The sequence below is a fragment of the Galeopterus variegatus genome, unplaced genomic scaffold, assembly GCF_000696425.1.
Source record: "Galeopterus variegatus unplaced genomic scaffold, G_variegatus-3.0.2 Scaffold230, whole genome shotgun sequence".
Lineage (NCBI taxonomy): Eukaryota > Metazoa > Chordata > Mammalia > Dermoptera > Cynocephalidae > Galeopterus > Galeopterus variegatus.
Window position 1 is genome coordinate 341311 of NW_007726341.1, and position 26351 is coordinate 367661.

The 26351-nt window shown below is 34.4% G+C and overlaps 1 protein-coding gene across 1 annotated transcript in view; it reads right to left on the reverse strand.

The window, feature by feature from the left end:
* Window positions 1–10963: 10963 nt before the first annotated feature.
* VTA1 (vesicle (multivesicular body) trafficking 1) overlaps window positions 10964–26351 on the reverse strand; it is a 76257-nt gene continuing 60869 nt past the window's right edge. The window contains exons 7-8 of the mRNA XM_008566245.1: window positions 24299–24379; window positions 10964–12352 (exon numbers count right to left, since the gene is read on the reverse strand). Coding sequence (XP_008564467.1) covers window positions 12207–12352; window positions 24299–24379 — 227 coding nt within the window. The 3' untranslated portion in view covers window positions 10964–12206. The remainder of the gene's footprint in view (window positions 12353–24298; window positions 24380–26351) is intronic.

A 26351-nucleotide genomic window follows, 5' to 3' on the forward strand; every position in this document is an offset into this window, starting at 1 on the left:
TAAAGAGTGTTAAAATTGCTTTTTCTATTTCAGTGAAGATTGACATTGGTATTTTGGTGGGGATTGCATTGAATTTGTAGATTGCTTTGGGTCTAATGGACATTTTCACAATGTTAATTCTTCCCATCAAATAGCATGGTATGTTTTTCCATCCTTTTGTGTCCTCTTTAATTCCTTTCAGTAGTGATTTGTAGTTCTCATTGTAGACATCTTTCACATCCTTGATTAAATTGATTCCTAGGTATTTTAATTTTTTGGTGATTATTGTAAATGGGCTCATTTGCTTGATTTCTTTTTCTGATAATTCATTACTGGTGTATAAGAATGCTACAGATTTTGGGGGGTTAATTTTGTATGCTGCAACATTACTGAAATTGTTGATCAGCTCTAAGAGTTTTTTAGTAGAGTCTATAGGTTTTTCTGTGTACAAGATCATGTCATTTGCAAACAGAGGTACTTTGACTTCATCTTTTCCAATCTGGATACCCTTTATTTCTTTCCCTTGCCTGATTGCTCTGGCTCGTACTTTCAATACTATGTTAAATAGGAGTGGTGGGGCCGAGCCCGTGGCGCACGCAGGAGAGTGCAGCACTGGGAGCACAGTGGCACTCCTGCCATGGGTTCGGATCCTATATAGGGATGGCCAGTGCACTCACTGGCTGAGCACAGTGCGGGCGACACCAAGCCAAGGGTTGCGATCCCCTTACTGGTCACAAAAAGGACAAAAAAAAAAAAAAAATAGGAGCGGTGAAAGTGGGCATCCTTGTCTTGTTCCAGTTCTTAAGGGTAAAGCTTTCAACTTTTCCCCATTTAGGATGATATTGGCAATTGGTTTGTCATAAATGGCTTTTATTGTGTTGAGTTTCCTTGTATAGCAATTTACTGACAGTCTTTATCATGAAGTGATGTTGAATTTTGTCAAAATGCTTTTTCTGCATCTATTAAAATAATCATATGGTTTTTGGCCTTGATTTTGTTGATGAGGTGTGTCACATATTGATTTGCATATGTTGAAACATCCTTGTATCTCTGGGATGAATCCCACTTGATCATGGTATGTAATTTTTTTGATGTGTTGTGTTATTCTGATTGCTAACAATTTGTTGAATATTTTAGCATCTATGTTCATCAATACTATTGGCCTGTAATTATTTTTTTTGTTGTATCTTTGTCTGGTTTTGGTATCAGCATTATGGTAGCCTCATGGAATGAGTTTGGGAGAATGGCTTCTGTTTCAATCTCTTGGGAAAGTTAGGAGAAAAGTGGTAAAGTTTTGATAAAATTCAGCTGTAAAGACATCTTGTCCTGGGCTTTTCTTTGTTGGAAGATTGCTGATTACTGCTTCAATCTCTTTGCTTGTTATTGCTCTATTCAGGTTTTCTATTTCTTCTTGGTTCAGTCTTGGAAGCTTATATTTGTCAAGAAATTTATCCATTTCCTCCAGGTTTTCATATTTATTGGTGTATAGTTGTTTATAATAATTTCTTATGATTCTTCGAATTTCTGTGGTGTCAGTTATGTTTCTCTTTTCATTTCTGATTTTCATTACTTGGGGATTCTCCCTTCTTTTTTTGTTTAACCTAGCTAGTGGTTTTTCTATTTTACTTATCTTCTCAAGAAACCAACTTTTTGTTTCATTGATCTTTTGTATAGTTTTTTGGGTCTCTATTTCATTTAGTTCTGCCCTGATCTTAATTATTTCTCTTCATCTGCTGGTTTTAGGATTGTTGTTCTTTTCCTAGTTCTTTGAGGCATAGTTTTAGTTCATTAATTTGGAGTCTTTCCATTCTTTTAATGTATGCATTTATTGCAATATACTTCCCTCTTAGTACTGCTTTTGCAGTATCTCACAGGTTTGGGTATGATGTAACTTTATTTTTGTTAGTTTCAATAAATTTTTTGATTTCCTGTTTAATTTTTTTTGAACCCATATGTCATTGAGGAGTCTGTTGTTTAGTTTCCATGCACTTGCATAGTTTCCATAATTTTGCTTGTTATTGAATTCCAGTTTTAATCCATTGTGGTCTGTCAGCATAGATACTTGGAATGATTTCAATTTTTTATATTTGCTAAGAGTTGATTTGTGACCTAACATGGTCTATCCTGGAGAATGTTCTGTGTGCTGATAAGAATGTGTATTTTGTAGTTTTGGATGAGATGTTCTGTAGATGTCTGCCAGGTCCAATTGGTCTAAGGTATAGTTTAAGTCATGTTTCTTTGGTGATTTGTTGCTTGAAAGATCTGTCCAATGCTGATGGGGTGTTCAGGTCACCCACTATTATTGTACTAGGGTCTATCTCTTTTTTTTTTAGGTCTAAGAGTGTTTGCTTTACATATCTAGGTGCTCCAGTGTTGTGTAAATACATATTTATGACTATTATATCTTCTAACGAATAGATACCTTTATTATTATATAATGGCCCTCCTGGTCTCTTTTTATGGTTTTTGGTTTAAAGTTTGTTTTACCCGATATAAAAATAGCTACTCCTGCTCATTTTTGGTTTCCATTTGCATGGCATATTTTTTTCCATCCCTTCACTTTTAGTCTGTGTGTGTCTTTAGTTGAGGTGGGTCTCTTGAAGACAGCATATTGGTGGGTCTAACTTTTTAATCCAATGAAACCAATGTGGCTTTTGAATTGGGGGTTTAATCCATTTACATTTAGGGTTGTTATTGATAGATATTGCTATACTCCTGACATTATATTGCTTTTAGTTTAGATATTTTAAATATCATTTGTCCCTTTTCTCCTTTTATTTTTCATCTTTGATGCTAATTGGATTTTTGGGGTGACATGATTTAGCTTCTTTCTCTTTCTTGTTTGCATATTGGTTTTAATGGTGGTTTTGCTCTTTCTTGTAAATCCATGACACTGATTATCATTTTTCAGATTCAGGATGCAGGACTTCTTTGAGTATTTCTTGAAGGGCTGGTCATGTGGTAATGAACTGCCATAATTTTTGTTTGTCTTGGAAATACACTATTTCTCCCTCATTTTGGGAGCATAATCTTGCTGGATATAGAATTAGCTGGCAATTTTTAGCTTTTAGTATTTTCAATGTGTTTTCACGTTTTTTTTTTTATGACCGTAAGGTTTCAGTTGAGAAATCTGCTGTTAGTCTGATGGGGGCTCCCCTGTAGGTAACTCAATGCTTTTCTTTTGCTGCTTTTAGAATTCTGTCTTTGTATTTGAGTTTTGCCAGTTTGATTACAATGTGTCTTGGAGAGGATCTTTTTGGATTGAATCTGTTTGGGGGATCTTTGGGCTTCTTGGATCTGAAGGTCTGCATCTCTTCCTATACCTGGGAAATTCTGTTATTTGTTGGAATTGGTTTTTAATGCCTTTTCCTTCCTCCTCCCCTTCTGGAATACCCATGATTCAGATTTTTGTGTGCTTGAGGTGGTCTGCTAGCTCTCTTAAATTTTCTTCATTTTTGCTTAATTCTTTTTTCCTTTTTTTTTTTTTTGCCTTCTGGTTTATTTCAAAAAGACCATATTTGAGGTCTGGAATTCTTTCTTTTGCTTGCCCTAGCCTGCTGCTTAAGCTTTCAGTTCTGTTTTCTGTTTCATTGAGTGAATCCTTCAGCTTTAGAAGATCTGTTACATACTTTTTTCAGGTATTAATCTCTTTGTAAATTTCCTCCTTCATGTCTTGGATATTTTTTCATTTTGTATTCTCTAATTGATTCTTCTCTTATCTCTTGGAGTTTTCTTAAGATCAGAACTCAGAATTCTTCTTCAGACGTGTCAAGGGTTTCCTGCTCTATGGGATGGTATTTGAAAATCACTATACTCCTTTGGTGATATCATATCTCTTTGTTTATTTGTAGTTATAGTATTTTTTTGTTGATGTTTTATCATCTGGTAGGACACTTGTTTCTTCTATTACTCTGGAGTGGGCCGTTAGGGCAAAGACTCCCTCCTATATTTGTTGGCTTTTCTGCTGACTCTTCTTCTATCCAAGCACTTGAGTACGAGGTGGGTATGTCTTCTCTGGGGTTAAGTCAGGCACATGGGCTGGTGCCTGGAGCCAGGGTGGGGTCATGGGAGCGGGCAGTGGCAGTGGTGGCATCCACCTGGGGTGCCCATGCAGTTGTTCAGTGAGTGTGCCTTCTCTGGGCGCTCAGGGAGGAAGTGTTATTAGAGCAGTATTATTGCCTTTATACAGAAAGTGTTACATACATAAAGTACATAAGCATAGCACAATAGACAAATCCAAACATCCCGGTGCCTGCAGCCGGGAGTAGGCAGTGGTGGTTCTCACCTGGGGCATCCCTGTATTATCTTTTATTTCTATTTTCTCATGAACTTTTTGATTTACCCTCATATATATCTATATAATATATATCATACATATACATATAAACATATATTTCACAGGATTCTGTATATTATTCTACTGGGAATGCTGAGATTTTCCTCATAAATGGTACCAAAAAATAGTTAGTTTGAGAGCTTTTGCTATAGTGATTTGGATTAAATTTTTTCCAAGCTGCTTGGTTGGCAGACTTTGGAAATACTGAGAATATCAGGGGATGGTTATAAACAGTATCTCAAGACAATATTGAAAAAAGGATCAATATATATATATATATACTCAATAAGTATATATATAATATATATATAGGTAAATAACTAAACACACTATGTGTTTCCCTTTAAATTTAGCACCAAAAATGGCAGACATGTTTGTAATATTTACACATGCAGAAATAAAATATCCAGTCCAGAGCAAATTAGGGTCAGTGAGTCATTTTCCTACCATCCTATAATGGAGTAACCCCAAAAGAAGAAAAAAAAAAAAAAGGATCCCATGGCAAAAAAAAAAAAAAAAAAAAAAAAAAAAAAAAAAAAGGATTATTTTAAAAAAAAAAAAAAAAAAAAAAAAAAAAAAAAAAAAAGGATTATTTTGAAAAAAAAAAAAAAGGGTCCCCGAAAGGGTCATAAGGACCAATTTATTTTGAGTCCAGTGTACTAATCATATTTTCTAAGCGTTCAATCAATTATTGAGATGGGTGTTAAAATCTATTCCTCCTTGCAATTGTATTATTTTTTGCTTCATGTGTTTTGAAGCTATGTTGATAGACACATAAACCTTTAGGACTGTTTGTCTCCTTGATTAAGCGACCATTTTATCACTATGAAGTAACTCCCTTGATCCCTGGTAATATTCTTTGCTTTGAAATCTTCTTTGTCAGGTTTATGTTCATTGTCAGTCTTCTCACTGGCAGAAGAAAATTCCCTGCCCGATGAAACAGCAATTATTTTGCTGTCCTGGTCCTTGGTTTCAACTTTGTTCAAAGGCAATTTATTTACTGAATTCTTGGCACATTAACATAAGATGTTCAGGGGATATTTACTCACTCAATAGGAGGGGTGCCAGGATTTAAGTTTGGAAAACATGGTATAATATGTCTGGTTAAAATGAGGTGTTTTTCAAGGATCACAGACCTAATCCCAAACTTTGTCTGCAGAAGTCTAAGTATTAGTCAGACACTTGAAGAATTTTATATTTTCAAAGGATGTTAGAAATATAGCTCTGCCTTCTCATGCTATATGTGGAAAAAATTAAGTCTTAGAAGAGGGTTAGGAGGGCAAATTTTCTTTATTTGATAGACAGAATAAGTTGTGGCAATGAAGGAACCAGAACCCAAGCTTCCTAACTCAGAATAGAATACTCTGCATTGCATTCCCCTGTGCCCATAGTTTTATAATCTTCACACCTTTTCTTCAGCTGCTTTGTCTTTGGACCAGTGGGTAGAAGAAAAGTTTACACACTGAGAAAAAAAAAAAAAAAAATCGAATGTCTGACTTTCTGAAAAGCGTTCAGATATCAATGGCAGCTTCTGCAATTTTCAACTTTCATTCGTCTGTATAAAGTCTTTCATTTATGATTTCCTCAGACATTATAATTATTTTGAGTTTTCAACATGTTCTAAAAACAGGAATACATATTTTTCCTGCTTTTAACAAAGAGTTTTACTTGTTAAATAACTCCAATGGGCTTGAATACATTAATCTCTGCAAGAGTATAGAAAGACCAAGCACATATAAACTGCCAGCAAAGAACATGTATTTCATGACTAGGATGTTATTAGTGTATATTCCAACAATGTTCTGAGCACATCTGATTCATTGTTATGCTTCATGATTTCAAAAGATAAAGTACCATGCACTTGAATTAGAAATTGAGACCTGATGGGTGGCATGGATGCAATTTAGCATCTAATGGGGGAGATACATGTATATAAAGTTTAGCTTATATGATTTATAAAGTGAAGAGGTAAATTGTAATTTAAGTTACTGTTATTAGAGCAGTATTATTGCCTTTATACAGAAAGTGTTACATACATAAAGTACATAAGCATAGCACAATAGACAAATCCAAACATCCTCCTTCCTTCTCAAGGGACTCTGAGTGTCCCCCACACCTCGGTACAAATCAAGTAGCTGAGGGGTCAATTCCATGGGGGATTGCTAAAGCAATAGAGCAGACAACCAATTCAGTAAGAGCATATCTGAGCATATCTGAGGAAATACCTAATAATAAACATTATTACTAATATTATTTGGAAGTCCACATCCAGATCTGATTTCCTGAATGTGAATGCAATTTAGTTAGGAAAGACAGTAAGCTTATCTAAAATAAAAAGGTAAAAACAGGCACATCTGGGAAACCCAGGACTCCCTAATGATATGAAACACCCTCTCCAAGATGACATATTAATCTACTGCACCAGTTATTCAAACTCTGCCTATTATTTACCTAGACTCGCAGTCCATTTGATTTCATTCCATAGTCCAGTGAGTGTCCCAAATATTGAGGGTACAATTTTATTTTCAAGTCCATGCCCTGTGTCGTTTAGTACCCCCAGTCAATTGGAACATATCCAGATAATAGAAAAATCTACTTCCTACACCTCCCACTATTATAGGAATAGTCCAATAACCTTGATAATGTGGAATTCACTTATAACATCTCACCATACAATAAAGTAACTGGTGATTTACCTACATCAATGACACTTCTTATGGTCTGAAATAGCATGTCTGAGCTTAGGAATAAATAACTGTGTAACCTTAGGCAAATGTATTATCCTATGGGTCACCTTCCTCATCTGTTAAATAGGGACGATAAGACCTCTCAGCACTGTTGGCAGGATTAAACAAATATACAGTAAAATAATTAAGAATAGTGCCTGGCATTTAGTAAGCACTCAAATGTTAGCTACTATATTTATTATTAAAGATTTCCTACTTGGAATCGGTCCTACTTAAGAATATTCTTATGAATCAGCCTGTAGTCTCAGAATTCCATGGACATCAAAGATTACAACCAACCAGATAAGCATGCCTTCACATGAAGGATGTCGTGATGGCTAATTGTAATTGTCAATTTAATTAGATTAAGGAATACCAAGAAACTTAGTAAAGCTATCTTTTTAGGTGTATCCATGATGGTGCTTCCAGAAGAGATTAGCATGTGTGCCTGAGTGGACTAGGTGGGAAAGATCTGCCCTCAATATGGGGTTGGGGAACCATCCAATCCACTGGGGGCCTGAGAAAAAAGGTGAATGGCTCTATCTGCTGGAGCTGGGATAGACTCTGCTCTCTTGTTCATGGAGATCAGAACTTGAGACTTGTTTTTGGGTTCTAGGACTTACACCAACAGCATGATGGCTTCCCTGGTTCTGAGGCCTTTGGACTTGGACTGAGTCATGCTACTGGCATCCAGTTTGCAGACAGCCTATCATGGGACTCAGCCTATACAATCTTGTGAACCAATTCTAACAAATCCCCTCTCATAAATTTATATACATATCCCACTGGTTCTGTCCCTCAGAACCCTAACACAGATGTCTTAAAGTTTTGTGATCTCTTCTGAGTACAGAACTTTCCTATTGATGAATGTTTACTTATGGACCAAACGACAAGATCTGATCCAATTATTTGGGTATGCAAAATGAGTAAAGTTAAAAAAGGGGGGGAGGGATGGGGATGAGTGAAGAGAAGCTGTGCAGATGACCCAAACCCTTCAACTCCATCAGTTATTGTACTTTTAGAGCTGAAAATATTTGTAATAATGCTATTAGGGTGCAAGTTTCTTCAGAAAGAATATAACCTTTTTTTTAACCACAGGTTTATTCTATTAATTTTTTTTTGCATTCTATGATGTTGTTGCAGAGCAGTTCGGAGGGAGGCAGAGAGGGGAAAGGGGAAGGAAATGTGATGAAAGGAGGAGGAAGGAGGAGGGGTGGGATTGAGGACCGTGGTACCTCTGTGCATTCCCACAGGGAAGACCAGTTTGCTTCCATCAGTGGCATGGTCATTGTTGGTCTGGGTGCAGATGTCGGGGGTGTGTGTGGTAAGAATCCTTGCTTCCCACCTCCCCAGCTCAGGAACCAGGGCCCTTCTTGCTGCAACTTAGTGGTCATAGCTGGGCTACTTGCTCGTGTTGGAGGGGGTCATAGCTGGGCTGGTCACTTGTGTTGGGGGCCCCCCACTGCCCTGGCTCAGGAGAGCCTGGGGTGCTTCCTGGGGATGCTCGGCAGAGTATGTAACCTTTTAATGCATACATACAAACCTCATGTTTCTAGAAGTACAAGTCATATAGAAATAAATTCTATGAATAACTGAAGATATGAATTTTCAAGACCTGTAACTGGAGTGTTTTTCTTGGTGTAATCTTGAAGTCTCTAAACTTCCCTGGCCATGCTGACCATGGGAACTATTCTTGGCTTCTACCTCCAGTTCAGCAGTGATTTGGTGAGGTATCTGTGGCAATCATTGTAGAAGGAAATTTATCTTATTTTTTCTTCCCCCTCTGTCATACTGACAAAACACTGTTATCAGTTTTACTTGGGATGGTCACAAGAATTTGGGAACATTGCACTTCAACCTAAGTGTCAGAAAAATTTGGCAATATTTCCTACTGCAATTGATTACTCATTCCTTTCAAGCAATCCGGCTGAAAATCTGGAAGTCAACCTTCACTCCTCTTATGTTCATACCTCATATCCAATTTACAGAAATCCTGTGGCTCCACTAAAAAAAAAAAAAAGCAAGCCAGAGAAAATTTACTTATTTACTTCCACAGCTACCCCTGGTCTAAGCCATCATCTCTGAGCTTAATTATCATAGTCCTCTTCTAACTGGCCTCCTAGCTTCCACATTTACCTTTCCTATGGTCTATTCTCAATATAGGAGCCAGTGTGATCCTTTTAAAAGTTAAGTCACATTAGGCTACTCTTCTGCTCAAAACCTTTCCATGGCTCCCCACCTTAGAGTAAAAGTCCCTCCTAAGCCTTTTAGCTTCATTAAGAGCCTTCCTCCCATTTACACCCTCTGACCTTATTTCTGCTCACCCTCCTGTGTCAGGAATGCACTTCCTCCACATATCTGCATGACTACTTACTCCCTCTTTACTTCACTCAAATGTTACTCAGGGAAGCCTACCTTGAGTACCCTATTTACATGTCTACACACACCTAAGCATCTCCTATTCTGTGCTCTAGTTTTCTCCATAGCATTTATCACTATCTAATACAGAAGCGCCCTAAGTGTGGTCCCCAGAACTTTCTAGAAACTTCCCAGGTTATACTGATGCTGGTGGTCCAGAGACCACAACTTTGAGAACTACTGCTTCAGGGGGATCTGTCCTCTCACTCTCTCGGATCTTTGATTTTGGTGGGTTTAAATCACTCAAACTTAAGGAACCATCTAAAGCTTCCCTTTTTCCCAGAATGCTGGGCCCTATCCCTAGAGTTTCCAGTTGGATAGGACTGGGATAGGATCTGAGATTTGCATATCTAACAAAACCCTTTGAGAACCAATGGTTGAATATAGTATATGATATACTTTTTATTAAGTTTGCCTGTTTTCTCCCCATTACAATGTAAACTCTGAGGCAGAGATTTTTCTTGTTTTCTGCTGTTTCCTTTTGCAAGGGACAATTCAGGCACACATTAGCTGCTCAATAAGTGTATGTTCAATAAATAAATGAAAACTGCTTATCCTAGTGTTACATCAGAAAATGTCACCTAATTTTATTGTCAGATTTTATATGAAGAGATACAAAGTTAAAAAACATTATGAGTATAGTTCAGTCCCCTCATGCAAGAAAGGATTTTTAAGCTTGGGCCACAGAGACAACTGAGATTTCCTGATATTTAGGACATAAATGATTATTAACAATTTCATTATTTTTACAGCATTAATATTAACAATAAACATTTATGGAATGCTACCACGTGATAAGCACTTCCTATACTGTGTCTCATTTAATTCTCCTAACAATCTCTGAGGTGGCTACTGGTGTCACTACCACTTCTCAGAGGAGGGCTCCCTTACACCATGCAGCCCACCAATCGGTGGACTCCACAGTTTCCACACTGTCTCCTTCTCTCCAGGTGCTTCCCCAATTGGAAGGCAACAGGTGGGACGTCAAATAGGAGGTGACAGTTTTACTTTCTAGTGTCTAGACATGTTAAGGTTTGAATTAAAATTTGCTTAACTATATTTATCTCTTATAACACTAAGGGTCACCCTAATAATTTTTCTGTTAACAATAATGTTTGAGAGAGAACTATACCAGAGCACTGGATTTCTGAAAGATGCAAATGTTGAATTCTACAAATATTCATATCTTGCAAAAGATATGAAAACATTTTTCAGAAGGCATGTTTTTGGGGGCTTGATTATTGTGATAATTTAGAACAGTTCATTCAGTTTGAATATTCACTCTATTTACCAAACCCTGTACAACAGCATTACACTTATGTACAGAAAAGTTGACTGAAACAATTATGGGTTAGTGATTCATTTTTTTTCAAACAGGCTGCTAGAATAGGAGTTAGGAAACTTTTTCTTAAAGGCCCGGAGAGTAAATATTTTAGATTTATGAGTCTTGCAACTCTATAGTCATGAAAAGCAACCACAGATACAAACAACATAAATCAACGGGTACGGTTTTGTTCCAACAGAACTTTATTTACATAACAGGTGGCCAGCCCATGGGCCACTGCCCATGACTGACCCCTTATGTTAAAGAACTTCAATCTTAGTGGCATGAATGAAATGGACCAGATAAATTTCCAGTAAATTTGTCAAATTTTTCTTTTTTTAAAAAAATTGTTTTTTACTATGGAAACATCCTGTATTCCTGTAACTAAAAATAAGAATTTTAAAAATGACAATTCTAGCATGCAAATCAAACAGACATTTGGCTCTGTAATAAGCTGAACTAGTTAAATGAATCCTTCTATTTATTTTTTACACAGCACAAATGCAGGTGACACAGTTAAGTCCATAATTCTCCACAAAACTTATAATCCTAACAACTGAGAATCTTAAGTCTTATTATCTTCTGCATCATTCACAGGTATACACTCTATGAAATCCATTCCATAGCAGCAGAGGAGAACTTTAATTTAAAGCACCAAGTTTCCAGGCATTACTATAAATATCTTTTCTCATTCTCTAATACATGCAGTCAAACTGCCCTATGAAGCAAATAGCAATTCACCTTAAGCTTAAATGGGTAAGAACAAGCAGTTGGGAAACAAACATTATTCTTAAGTCTAAAAGTGATTTTACCCCTTTACCTTCCATGAATTTCCTTCCATGAAATTTTTAAACTTTTAATGTAGTTATTATTTAACATAAATATCAATTGAGTTTAGAACATAATCTCTTTCAGATTCATTTAACAGTTTAGCACATTCATACTTGTTTTATAAATCTTGAGGAAAACAAAAACATCATTTCTAATCTAGCATATTCTGGCAGTCTTTATTTAAAAGTTAAATTTAGAATTATATGGTAATGTAATATGTTCTGTTTGACCAAATGTTATAAATTAAAAAAAAAAATTCCCTTAATGTATGTAAATTAAGATACAAAGCTTATTCCCAATATACATTTTACAAAAAGGTATGTTTTAATTTTTTTAAACAGGGCATTTTTAGGTTCTTGCTAACATCAGCTCTATACACCCAGAAATTATTAGATCCACTAAATGAACAATGAAAACTGGTTGAGGCTGCTGATGGACAAATGCTTCAATAGGAGTCTCATACACACAGATTTTATTGTCATATTCAATGAACAAATGTCTTTCTTAAAACTGTGCTCCCAATAGGCTGAAGACAGAGTAATGGACTGTTAGTTCCTTACCCCCAAAAACACGTATCTATTGTACAAAGGCCTCATTCTCTGCCTGTTGTCAGTAACTTGAGGGCCTTCTGTAGATTCTGTATAGCAGTGCTTACATCTTCATATTGCAAAGCACTGCCGGCATATTTGCAGTATTTCTGAGCTCTAGCAAAGTCCTCTGGGGTTAGACGGATGTCCCCTAGGAGAAAAAGAATAATTAAAATATTTATAAATGCTTACATTCAAGATAGAAAATATTCAAGTTTATGTAAAAATGCAAAGGCTTTTTTTAATCGCAGTGCAGTTTGATAAATTTTCCTCATTCTTTTCAATTTTTACTACTAATATAAACCATAGATATGCCAATACATAATAACTTAAATGAATGTAAGATTTTCCTTCAAAACACAATAAACTAGAAGTCTTCATATTTTGACAAATTGCAAAAAAATTATAGTTTGTGTGAAACAAGGACAGTAGCTTTTGTGTTTATGCTAGAATTGCTAAGCCTCTCTTTTCATGGAACAATACACACAGACTAAGCCATTTCAACCCTCATTTGAGCTAGAATATAAATGTAACCCTCAATTAAAAAAAACAAAAAACCTTTACGTAAAAGAAATTACATGTCATTTAACTGTTTTTTAATCATAAAATTTTTTTGTGCCAACCATATAAAAAATCCTTAAGGTTTACCAAAATTTTTAATCATTAAAATACACAATTAAACTTGTAAACAACTGTTTCAAATTATTTCTCCAAAATTTATTCTCAGCAAATATTCTAGTTATAGATATGATTAATATGTACAGAGCCCAACTAAAAACACATTAAGAACATTTCCTTTAACTTAAGATATGAATATACTTGAATATATATTTCTAAAGACAAAATTAAAAACTGACATATCTTGTCTTTTCAAATAACTTCCTTTTCTTTGAAAATTTTTATGAGGATTCTAAGGCTGCGGGCACGGATTATACCAAGCAGATGATATATTTCATTTCTTTATATGGCTGTACTTATAAACAGAATGACTTTGTTTAGTTGCTTTTAATTCTGACATAGATATACAGTTACGTGCTGCATAAGGACGCTTTCGTCAACAATGGACCACATATACTGTGGTGATTGAAGCAATAGGCCATACCATACAGCCTAGGTATGTAGTAGGCTATAACATATAGGTTTGTGTAAGAATACTCTATGATGTTCGCACAATGACAAAATTGCCTAATGACACAGTTCTCAAAACATATCCTTGTTAAGTGATGCATAACTACATGTATGTATATGTATATATGTACGTGTATGTGTGTGCGTGTGCCTGTGTGTGTTTGTGTATATATAGCATAAAATGAAAACTTTGATGTTACCTATGTAAAGACTTCAAAGTAGGTAGCAACTTCAGGTAGGTGGATACTAAATTTTGATCAAGATTATTTTTTCTAAAATTTTCAAAAAGAACACTGAAACAATGTATTCTGAAATTTCTAGCTCAGTCAGTGCCAGGCACCTATAGGTGCTCAATCACATTACTAAATTAATACAAAAAAGCTGTCCATACTTTAAATTATGTCCCACATTTTAAAATAAAGTTCATGCAGAATTAAACAGTAATTAAATTTCAGACTTTAAGATAATACTCAATGCAAGGTACTATACAAAGTACATATTCAAATATTCTCTGAATTAATATTATTAAAGATTACATAAAATTTGGCCCTTACTGTTGTGAATCAGAGATTACACATGCCAATTTTAACGTATTACTTTAATTTCCTTAAATTTTGTTCTTAAAAAGAAAGCAATACAAGTCAATAAATCAGTAAAATGTTATTACATATCAAAAACCCAAAACAGTTTCTCTACAATTCTACTTTTAGTGTTTTAGTGACTTGGCATTTGTTACCTATTAAACCTGAAAAACAACTATCCTGCAGTTCTGTTGACAATTTAGCCAGGCATGTTTCAGTTTATATTTTTTTCTTGAAAAATCTCTCCCAGATTTTTTAATGGTTTTTCAAAATGCACTAAGAGGCTCTAGTCACCTAGATATACACACTATCTAGGTGAGTAAGACACCTTTGAAAATTGAGTTTATCTTAACATTGCTCATTTTATGCTTTAATATTCTACCATCCTGGTAGAGTTTGGAAGTGTTGTCCTTGCCAAAATTCATGTGGAAATCTGATCCCCAGTGTGGCAATATTGGGAGCTGTTTGAGTCATGGGGGCTGATCCCTCATGAATGGATTAATGCTCTTCTGGGGGAGGGGGGATTAATGAGTGAGTTCTTGCTCTATTAGTTCCTGTGAGAGCTGGTTGTTTAAAAGAGCCTGGCACCTTCTCTTTCTCTTGCTTCCTCTCACCATGTGATCTGCTTGTACCCACTGGCAGCTACCACTTTCCGCCATGAGCTGAAGCAGCCTGAGGCCCATGCCAGAGGCACCTGTCCCAGAATTATAAGCCAAATAAATCTCTGTTCCTTATAAATTACCCAGTCTCAGGTATTCTGTTATAGCAACACAAAACGGATTAAGACACCTCCTATCTCAGGGCAATCTTTTAAATATACAAGTCATCCATCAAGAATTGACTAGACGTGCTGGAAGAAAGCACTAATACTCAGACTAATCTTACTTTTACAGCATTAGCTTAAGCACTGTGTTACTGACCTATCACTTAATTATTAATAAGATAAAATGTGTATAATGGCAAGAACTGTTACTATTTTAGTTTTTATAAACTAACCTTATCCACCAATCATAAAACTATTTTAAAACACACATATTGTATTATTTTCATGAAATGGCATCAATATTTATAAATTGTGAATAAAATATTTTAACAGAAAAAAATATACTATCTAAAGCTTATAGGTATATATATAATAAATTATGTAACTCATACATAAAATACAATAACTAGATAATAACCAACTTCTAGATTTAGATACAAAATACAATTTATAGATAGAGATGTTACATTTATTTTCAACAATTAAAAATATAAAGAACTTAAAAAACCATGTCAAATATTTACTTTTGCTATTTTGTTAATAAATTAGGCTTTCATATAGTCTACAAGTCATTAGTAATAAAATGTGTGAACTAAAATTTTAAATTGAATAAAAATAAAATCAGTCACCTAATTAAGATTTTTAAAAAATTTTCACTTAAAAACTCAATAGAGTATAGTGGTAAAAACATAAGAAGGGAGAACACACATCAGAAAGAGAACAATTGTTAAATTTCAGTTTATATGATTTTATATTCAAAATAGTAAACAAAAGCTTAATGCACCAAAATAAAATCTGTTTTTCTATTATCAAAATTTACTAGAAGCCATAATCAGAACCACAGAGGCAGCACAATGTGGACTAAAAGGTGTTTAAAGAATTAGAGACATTGCCTAAGATAGTATCTCTCTTCAGTAATCTGTGCTTATAAGTTGCAGATGGGCTGCAGACAAGACCATTTTTACAAGAGGGCTTCATCTCCCTCTTCAGAGAGCAGGACGAGAACAGGCAGAAGATAGCTAGAGCTTCCAGTCAAATTCTCTGCTGTAGTGGCAAAGAGAGTTTGGGCTAGCAATGAATCAAAGATAACATTATTTCATGTAAAGAGAAATCAGTACATGCTCAACTGACATAGCATCCATTTCCAAGATTGATTTACCTAATGTCATCACAGAGGATAGAACACTTAATTGCAAATATTTCCAAAATGGGTCTTGAGAGACTATTTCTAATTTAACTAAATAAATTCTATAAATTCATATGTCAAGCGCCTTGGATAATCTCATTCTAGTGTACTTTATTATCCTCTGACTTGAACAGAATGCACAGGCTACAAGCAGAACTGTCAGGGAACCACCTGATCTGCAGTTCATCTTGGAGGAAATATAAAACACAGTATCGAACACTTATGTGTAGGCATTGCCAAGATACATCACTTAGTAAAGGCAGCAATAGCAGTAATGAGTACAGGTAGAATTTCATTATGATAGGCACTGTGCTAGTTTTCAGATATTATTCCATTTAACACTCAATAACTTCATAAATTGTTATTCACATTCTAAAATTATACAGACATATATGGTAAAAAAAATACTGTGCTTCTAATCTCTCTGGACTCAGCCACGAATTCATTACAAAAATATTTAATATACATTAATATTAATATACACATATACATTAACAGAACACATATGTTTATTCAAAGGTGAAAAGCACTAAGCAGTAAAGAGAAAAACAGCAGGAAAGGGGTATAGGAAATACTGGAAATAGTGGTGATGGCAGTGACAGTGGTTATGAGCCCACTACTTTTTAAAAAGACTTTAGTTTTTAGAACAGTTTTAGGTTCACAGCAAAATTGAGAAGAAAGAACAGAGATGTCCCATAAACTCTCTGCCCCCACATGTGCTTGGCCTCCTCCATTACCAACATCCCCTGGCAGAGTGGTACATTTGTCACAATTGATGGACCTACAATGACACGTCATAACATCCAGAGTCTACATTAAAGTTCACTCTTGGTGTTCTGCGCTATGAGTTTGGACAAATTTATAATGACATGTATCCACTATTATAATATAAAGAATAGTTTTACTGTCCTGAAATTCCTGTGCTCTGCCTATTAATCTCTCCCTCCCCGCAATCTCAGACAACTACTGATCTTCTTACTGTCTCCATAATTTTGCCTTTTCTAGAATGTCCTACAGTTGGAATTATACAGTATGTAGCCTTTTCAGATTGGCCTCTTTCACTTAGTAACATGCATTTAGGTTTCCACTATGTCTTTTCATAGCTTGATAGCTCATTTCTTTTTAGCACTGAATAACATATCCCATTGTCTGGATGTACTACAGTTTATATATCCATTAACTACTGAAGGACATTTTGGTTGCTTCCAAGTTTTGACAATCATGAAAGCTGCTATAAACAACTATGTACAAGTTTTGCGTAGATGTAAGTTTTCACCTCCTTTGGTTAAATACCAAGGGGCATGATTGTAGGATCATATAGTAAGAGTGTGTTTAGTTTTGTAAAAGAAACTACCAAACTGTCATCCCAAGTGGCTGTACTATTTTGCATTTCCACAAGCAATGAATGAGAGTTCCTGTTGCTCCACATCCTCATCAGCATTTGGTGTTGTCAGTGTTCTGGATTTTGGCCATTCTAATGGATGGACAGTGGTATCTCATTGTTGTTTTAATTTGCATTTCCCTGATGACATATGCATATGATGTGGAGCATATTTTCATATCCTTACTTGCTATCTGTACATATTCTTTGGTGAAGTGTCTGCTAAGGTCTTTAACACATTTTTTAACAGGGTTGTTGTGTTCTCATTGCTGAGTTTAGGAGTTCTCTGTATGCTTTGGATAACAATCCCTTATCAAATATGTCTTTTGCAATGTTTTCTCTCAATCTGTGCTTGTCTCTTCATTCTCTTCACAGTATCTTTCACAGAGCAGAGATTTTTAATTTTAATGAAATCCAGCTTATTAATTCTTTCTTTCATGGATCATGCCTTTGGTGTTGCACTTAAAAAGTCATCACAAATCCAAGGTCATCCAGATTTTCCCCTATGCTACCTTTTAGGAATTTTATAGTTTTGCATTTTACAGTTAGGTATGTGATCCATTTTGAAAAGGGTGTAAGGTCTGTGTCTAGTTCATTTTATTTGCATGTGGATGTTCTGCTATTTCAGCATCATTTGCTGGAAAGAGTATCTTTACCAAAGATCATTTGACTGTATTTATGTGAATCTATCTCTGGGCTCTTTATTCTGTTTCATTGATCTATTTGTCTATTCTTTTGCCAATACCACAGTCTTGATTACTGAAGCTTTATAGTATGTCATGAAGTTGGGTAGTGTTAGTCCTCCAACTTTGTTTTTCTCTGTCAATTATGTGTTTAATTCTGGGTCTTTTACCACTCCACATAAATTTTTGAATCAGTTTGTTGATATGCACAAAATAACTTTATTGGAATTCCACTGAATCTGTAGATCAAGTTGGGAGAAACTGACATCTTAATAATACTGAGTTTTCCTATATGAACATGGAATATCTGTCCATTTATTTAATTTTTCCTTGATTTCTTTTATCAGAGTTCCATAGTTTTCCTTATATAGGTCTTGTACATATTTTGTTAGATTTATAAGTTGAGTATTTCATTTTTTGGGTGCTAATGTATTGGTATTTTGTTTTGTATTATTGTGTTTATATAAATACTAACACAATGGTATTATGTTTTGAATTTCAAATTCCATTTGTTCTGTGCTGGTATATAGGAAAGCAATTGACTTTTGCATATTAACCTTGTATCCTGCAATTCTGCTTTAATTGCTTATTAGTCATAGAAGGTTTTTTTTTTGTTTATTCTTTCAGATTTTCTACACAGGCAATCATATCATCTGTGAACAAAGAGTTTTAATTCTTGCTTCTCAATCTGAATATATTTTATTTCCTTTTCTCATCTTACTGCATTATCCAGGACTTTCAGTATGATGTTGAAAAGCAATGGTGAGAGGGGACATCCTTGCCTTATTACTAATCTTAGAGGCAGTTTAGAGTTTCTCATCATTAAGTATGATACAAGCTGTAGGGTTTTTTTTTGTAGATATTCTTTATGAATTTAAAGAAGGTCCTCTCTATTCCTAGTTTACTGAGAGTTTTCATTATAGATGGGTGTTGCATTTTGTCAAATGCTTTTTCTGCATGTATTGATATGATCTTATGATTTTTCTTCTTTACAATTTGATGTGATAGATTACATTAATTGATCTTCAAATGCTGAATCAGTCTTGCATACCTGGGATAAATCCCTCTTGGTTGTGATATATAATTGTTTTTATACATTGTTGGATTTGATTTGCTAGTATTTTGTTGAGAATTTTTCATAGTTAGTGGTCTGTAGTTTTCTTGTAATGTCTTTGTCTGGTTTTGGTATGAGGGTAATGCTGGTCTCATAGAATTAGTCAGGATGTATCCCTCTACTTCTACCTTCTGAAAGAGATTGTAGAGTATAATTTGTTACATTTTTGTTAGAATTCACCAGTGAGCCCATCTGGGCCTGGTGCTTTCTTTTTTGAAAGGTTATTAATTATTGATCCAATTTCTTTTTTTTTTTTTTCCTTTTTGTCTTTTCTCGTGACCGGTAACGGGATTGCAACCCTCGGTGTCACGCCGGTGTTGCGCCTGTACCGCGACCGGCAACGGGATCGCAACCCTTGGTGTCACGCCCGCACCGCGCTCAACCAGTGAGCGGACTGGTCTCTATATGGGATCCGAACCCTCGGCGGGAGCGCCGCCACACTCCCAAGCGCCGCACTCTACCGAGTGCGCCACCAGGTACTTTAATAGCTATAGATGAATTCAGATTATCCATTTCTTCTTGTGTGAGTTTTGGCAGACTGTAACTTTCAAGAAATTAGTTCATTTCACTCTAGAATATCAAATCTGTGGACACAGAGTTGTTCATAGTATTTCTATATTATCCTTTTAAAATCTGTGGGATCTGTAGTGATGTCCTTTTTTCATTTGTGATATTCATAATTTTTGTCTTTGTTCTTTTTTTCTTAGTAGGCCTGGTTAGAGGCTTATCAGTTTTATTGATATCTTCTAAGAACTAGCTTTTGATTTCATTCATTTTTCCTACTGAGTTCCTGTTTTGGGAATCATTGATTTCTGCTCTAAGTTTTCCTCTGCTCACTTAGGATTTAATTTGGTCTTCTTTTTCTAGTTTCCTAACATGAACGCTTAGGTGACTTTTAGATCTTTCTTCCTTTCTAATGTGTGCATTCCCTCTAAGCACTGTTTGCACTATATTTCAACCAATTTTGGTAACTTCTGTTTTCCTTTAGTTTAAAATATTTTAAAAACTTCTCTTGAGATTTCTTCTTCAACCCATGTGTTATTTAGAAGTGTGCTGTTTAATCTCTAACTATTTGGGGATTTTCTAGCTATTGTTCTGTTATTGATTACTAGCTGAATTCCATTATAGCCTTAAAGCAGACACTACATAATTTCTATTCGTTTAAATTTGTTAATGTGTGTCTTAAGGCCCAGAATTCTCCAGATTTTTCCTATTCCTTTACACACACATGTACCCATAGTCAATACAATTTTGTTTAAAAAATTTTTTTCTTAAATAGTGTGATATTATACATAATGTTCTGCAACTTATTTCTACTTGGTATATCTAGGAGATCTTTTCACATAGGAGCTACTATATTCCTTCTAATATTTGCACAGTATTTCATAGCACAGATGGACTATAATTAACTTTAAACTTTCCCATCACTGATCATTTTAGATAATCTTCTACTATTACTATAAACAATCCCAAAGTAAATAAATTGTGCCCATGTCTAAGTATTTTTAAAAATAGATTCCTAAAAGAAAAATAGCTAGGTCAAAAGGTATAAGCATTTGCAGTTTTGATAAGTGACATAAGGCAAAAAGCTTTACTAATTTATACTCCCACCAACAGGATGCAAGAGTTATTCCCCATACCTTCATTAACAATATAGATGATCTATCTTTTAAAGTACTTTTGCATCCACTGACATAAAAAAAACCCTCACTTTTAATTCTCAATTTCCCCAATTCATGGTAAGGTTAGGCATCTTTCATTCATTACATATTTGCATTAACTTTTTACATTCTCACCCACTTTTTTTTCCTACTGAGTTGAGTTTTACTTATTCATTTGTAAGAGTTCTCTATATATGCTATGGACATTAATTCCTTATTAAGTATCAAATGTTTCTCTCTGGTCTATTAGTTGCATTTTAACAATATAATGGGGGAGGGAGAACCTTTTGTTGTATGGATTTACTTCTTTTCATTTGTCAAACCTGTTAGGACACAATCAAATGAGACAAAAGAATTGGCAGATAGGTATCTAATGTAATTTTTTTTCTGTGAAAGCCAATTGTTTTAATAGCATTTTAAGTATATATTTTTGTCACAATTATCCAAATGACACCTTTATCATTAGTTTAATTCCCATACTGTGTGACCTAATTTCCAATTCCCTATTCTCTTTTCTTGATCCATTTGTCTATTTTCTTACAGATATTTTCACATCAGACTTTAGAAAGAGTTTATACAGATGGGTGAGACTATAGAGGGGGATCTGGAAACTAAGTTTAACAGAGGAACATAGTACAAGGGTATTTCAAAAAGTTCATGCAAAGATTTGTATTATCTTTAAATTTTATTTTCCCACAATCTTTTTGAAGTGCCCCAGTATTAGTTGGACAGGTTTATCTATCTACTAACAAATAAATATTTTCCACTATGTTCTTGGATAATTTGCCAAAGTTTATTACAGGCTCCTTATCTATTCGTCTTATCTTAATACTATCTTTCCCTCATGAAACATACAAATATTTCTAAAAGTAGTCCTTTTAGGATTCAAACATCATTGTAACTCTTAATTTTGGACCTCACCTGCTTTTGATAAAACTAAGAAAAGTAGAATAACCTTTTCCTCATACACTTATATAATATATTGTAGGCAACACAGTTCCTGGTGCTTGAAGACGTGATCAACTCAACAGCAAAGAGTGCATTGTGCTCCACTTCGGACGGCATATACTTCCAATCTCTCCTCTCCCTTAACTTTTAAAAAGACTCTGAAATAAATGTAGATAAATCTTTCTGCTGTCTGACCAGTAAGCCACCTCAGTATAGTATTAAAGGAACAAAATTTAAGCAATTCATGTTATGATCAAAATGATATCATTTATTTACCCATGTGACAGTAATTATGTTGGACATTTTATTATTTTCAGAGTGATATAGTCACATGATTTAAAAATTAGGATAGAACTTAGGGTTTACACCACAGGTATAGTCATCTACCCTGCTCTTGTCCACCCCACTCCAAATTATTTCAACTTTCATTGTTCTTTGGGTTATTTTCCTAACCCCAATTGGTAAGCTAATACCACTGTTCGATTTATCAATTTTTAGACATTATCTATCGACACTCTACTACGAAATATTTTTATTAGTTCTTTTAAATTCCCTAGTTGCTTACTTTTGTCTTCTATTTCTCATTCCATCAACTTTAGAAAAAAATCTCTTGGCATTCCACTTTTGGACACTCCTCCTTGACAACTTGCTTTCACCTACCTCACCTTTCAACTTTCAGAAATATATCTCTTCCTTCATTTGTCAGTGTTGGTATTTATATTATGTCCTGAATGAAGTATTATGTTTTGTGATAAGCCTTGTGCCATTTGAAGGAGAATGTTCTTTGTGCCCAAGTTAAATGAAATCCCTTTTTTTATATTACATAATTCTATTATCATTCAAAATCACGGCATATTTTTGTTTGCTTCCAAATTGAAATTTCTTATACACACACACACACACACACACACACACACACACACACACACACACACACACATTTAAAATTTTTCTTTAATCTTAGTGTTTTTTCTTGTTGGGAGAAGGATTCTATGGCTTCTTTTCTATATCTTTCATATTCTACAGCTCTTATTCTATATTGCATGGAACCCATTTGATTTTTCTTAAAAGAGGGGACATTTCTGATTTCCTGTTTTAATTTCAAGCAATTGCTTTTCAAGCTTATAGGAAAGACATTAAAGAATTTTCTCTTTAGACTACCTAAAGTTAATTTTACCATTTCCTACATCTCATATTTCTCTTTTTCTTGATTGTCACCCTTATCTTGATGGATTATATCCTGAAGTAAGTTCCTCAGAAAAGGTAAGTGCTAGGCAAAATTTCAGAGTTTTTACATATTTAAAAATATTTATTTTGCTCTTACATCTGACTCACAGTTTGGATGAGCAAAGAATTCTAGGGTTCTAAGCAGTAGACTAAACATATATGATTGACTGTTCTTTCTCCTGAAACCATATTAAAATAAGGTAATACAAAAGAAAATAAATCTGTTAAGCTTTCAAGCAGCAAAAAAAGAATGGGTAGAAAAATTGAAATGGGAGAATTAATAAGAATTTCCAAAAATAATTTCTAGAAAAACACAAATTGAGAGGAAGTAAATACACTCTGTTAGATAAAACAGAGTGGAAAAAATCTCAACTCAGAATGTGTATGTAGGGAGGTGACTGGATCCTATCCATAAAAACCCCAGAAAGGGTCTAGGCAGATACGGGGGTGGGGGTCTTTACTGAGACTGTCTAGGAAAAAAGAATATACTGTTTTCATATCCTTCCCCACTCCATCAACCTCTGCATAGCACCCTTAACCTTTACAGCTTCCCTACTCTCACTTCTGCCCTTTGGCAAAAAGGGTAGAGAATGACGCCCTAAAATTGTGGAACAAGCTGCCTGGACAGTGCCAAGACTGACAAAGTAGGTGTGGTGTCCACTCCAAAAATACTTTCCTTATTCCATGGCTGAGAAGCAGTGGCCGAATGGGTAGTGGCACAGAGAGAACAGAAAAATCAAGGGGGAAAACACACCTGCAGATATAATATCAGAGGAAACCCAATAATAGCTACTAAAAATAATCAATCAGTCTTCACTTTAAATGTAAAAGAACTCAATCTTATCAGAGATATGAAGAAAACAAACAATGAGAAAGACCAAAATAAACATGACACCTGACTTGAGGTGAAAAACAGAGAAGTCAGAAAAGTAGGAAAGAATATAAACAAACCAATTACTGAGCCTGTGAAACAACCAACCAAAATAATCTCAGAAATTTTTATTTTCAACTAGTTCTTTCAACTAGCTCTTTTTAGATAATCTTTTTAGATAATCTAATAAGTAAGTGCAGATAAGGAAGATCATAATCACAACACATAGTAATCTTGAAGTAAACTAATGTAATCTAGCATAAAGTTCCATGATAGCTTTGGCTACATGTCCGTGCCACTATATCCAGTAGTATATGAAAAAAATAACAGCACCAAAAGGGAATACCTTTGAATTTAAGTATTTCTGATAATATGAAACAACTCTGGTTCATTTGAGAATCTAGTGAACACAGGCATTCAAGAAAATGTGTTTCGAATTAACTAGACCCTCATGTATTTAAGAAGAATTAAATATATGGCACTCCCAAGGTAATATTACAAAGTCACATCCCCAAACAGGAGAAAAAATATATCTCACAAAACAGCTGACTTACCCTGGGAAACTGTACTGAACAGTGCAGGATCAATGGCCGGAATAGTCTGTGGAGTAGGTTGGATAGTATTACTTGTTACACCTGCAAATCAGAAAACCACAAGAGGGTATAAAAGTGTTACAGCTAACTGTACAATAGAAAAGAACTTAAAGGATCATGGGAGAATTTCATTATTTTACTTAATTATTTTCTTGAAACTTTAATGGATTCTAACTTGATATACTTATTTGATATTGGAGGCTGGTGTAGAAAATGTGCAAGAAAATATTTGTACATTATGAGTGCTTACATACATTTACTGGCTACACATTTCCTAGTATGTATTTTGTCATGTCTAATGCTTCAACTTGCTTCTCAATTAAAGCTCGTTAAAAATATCTGTAGAAGTAATAAACTCTCTTCCTACCTTTTCTTACCCAACTAAATAATTTTAGGGACAAGGTGGGACATAATTATGACTTAGTTTAACGTAAGGGATGAGTCTCATTTCATCACTTTGAATGAAATTACAAATTATACATTCCCAATTTTCTGGTCCACATGTTTTTAAGATGATATTTATATGTATCCAATAAGCAATTAGTGTTGACTTCCTGTTAGAACTTGTCAAAACTATCACTCTCAATGAATAACTAGCATTCTTGATTAATGGTAAGTAATGTACTAGAGTTGAAGATTACTAATCATCTAAAAAATTAACAAAAGTGTTGAAACTTTGCAAAAAAGACTTTAATGGTTCAATCAGCAGGGAAAGCAAATGAAGAAAACTTGATTACTCCAATTCAATGGAGTCAAATATTCTCTTATTTCTCCCAAGCTAATACAGTTAAATTTGAACAGGCAATTTGCAATAAGGGTAAAGTGATAAAAGACACTGGGATAAGAAAAAGGGGACAGACCAAAGGGAGAAAATAAAATAAACTGAGAAGTTTCTAAGGGCACAAACACATATCCAATGAGAGTTCTAGAATGATGGTTTCCCACAGGTTGACTGAAGTTGTAAAGTTTTTCTGGTTTGAAGTTTTGACTTTGAAGGACCTTCTCATCTTCAATCCAAGAGAAAAAAAACGGCTTAAATATAGTCTGGTTTTACCTCATTTAATTTTGTTTCAGGGCAAACAAGTTTCATTTTACAGAAATTATTAAAACTTGAAAATCTTACTTTTTAACTAACAATTAAACTCATAAATTTTTAAAGTATAAAGGGATACAGGTGAAAAGATAAATATAAATTTTACAGAAGTATAAATAGTACAAAATATATATAGGTGAAAGAAAACTGGCTCTCATTCCTACTCCAAGCCACTTTAGGGCTATTACCAATTTCTAGGGCACCCTTCCACACACATACAAACATGGGTGTGTCCAGTCCTTTCTTTCTTTCCTTCCATCTATCTATATCTATATCATTGCTGTTCTTTGCTAAGAAATTTATGTTCTTGCCTAAATCAAAATCCTCCAAACAAACCCCTTTCTTTATCAAGAAGGCAATCAGTGTGCTCTAAAAATAGTAAAACGTGCATATGATGCTGCTCTTTGCATTTTTCACTTAATATGTCTTAGTAATAATTTCAGGTTAATATATATAAATTTTCCTTGTTCTTTTTAATGGTTACACAGTGTTCCATTCTATGCATGTACCACATTTATAAAGCAATCCATTACTGATGGACATTTAAGTTGTTTCCAATCTTTGCTACTACAGGTTACATTACGGTGAATATTCTTTATATACTGTGTGTATGTACAAATATATTCAGACATACAAATTTTAAACTGACTAATTCAATAACTATTTTTTGCTTGATTTTGGTAAGTGCTAACCAAATATATTAAACTATAAACATCTGACAAAATTCTCTCCACAAAACTTGACAAACATTAATGGCACATACACTTATAATATTAAAAAAAGTCAGAAGGTAAAATCTGAGAGGGATCTTCAGAGACTACTTAGTCAAGTCTAATGCTGTGAAGCAGCTGTACCTAAAACTTATATAGATGAGTATATATATTCTTCACATAGATCTTTAAAAAAAAAAAAGGCAAGTCT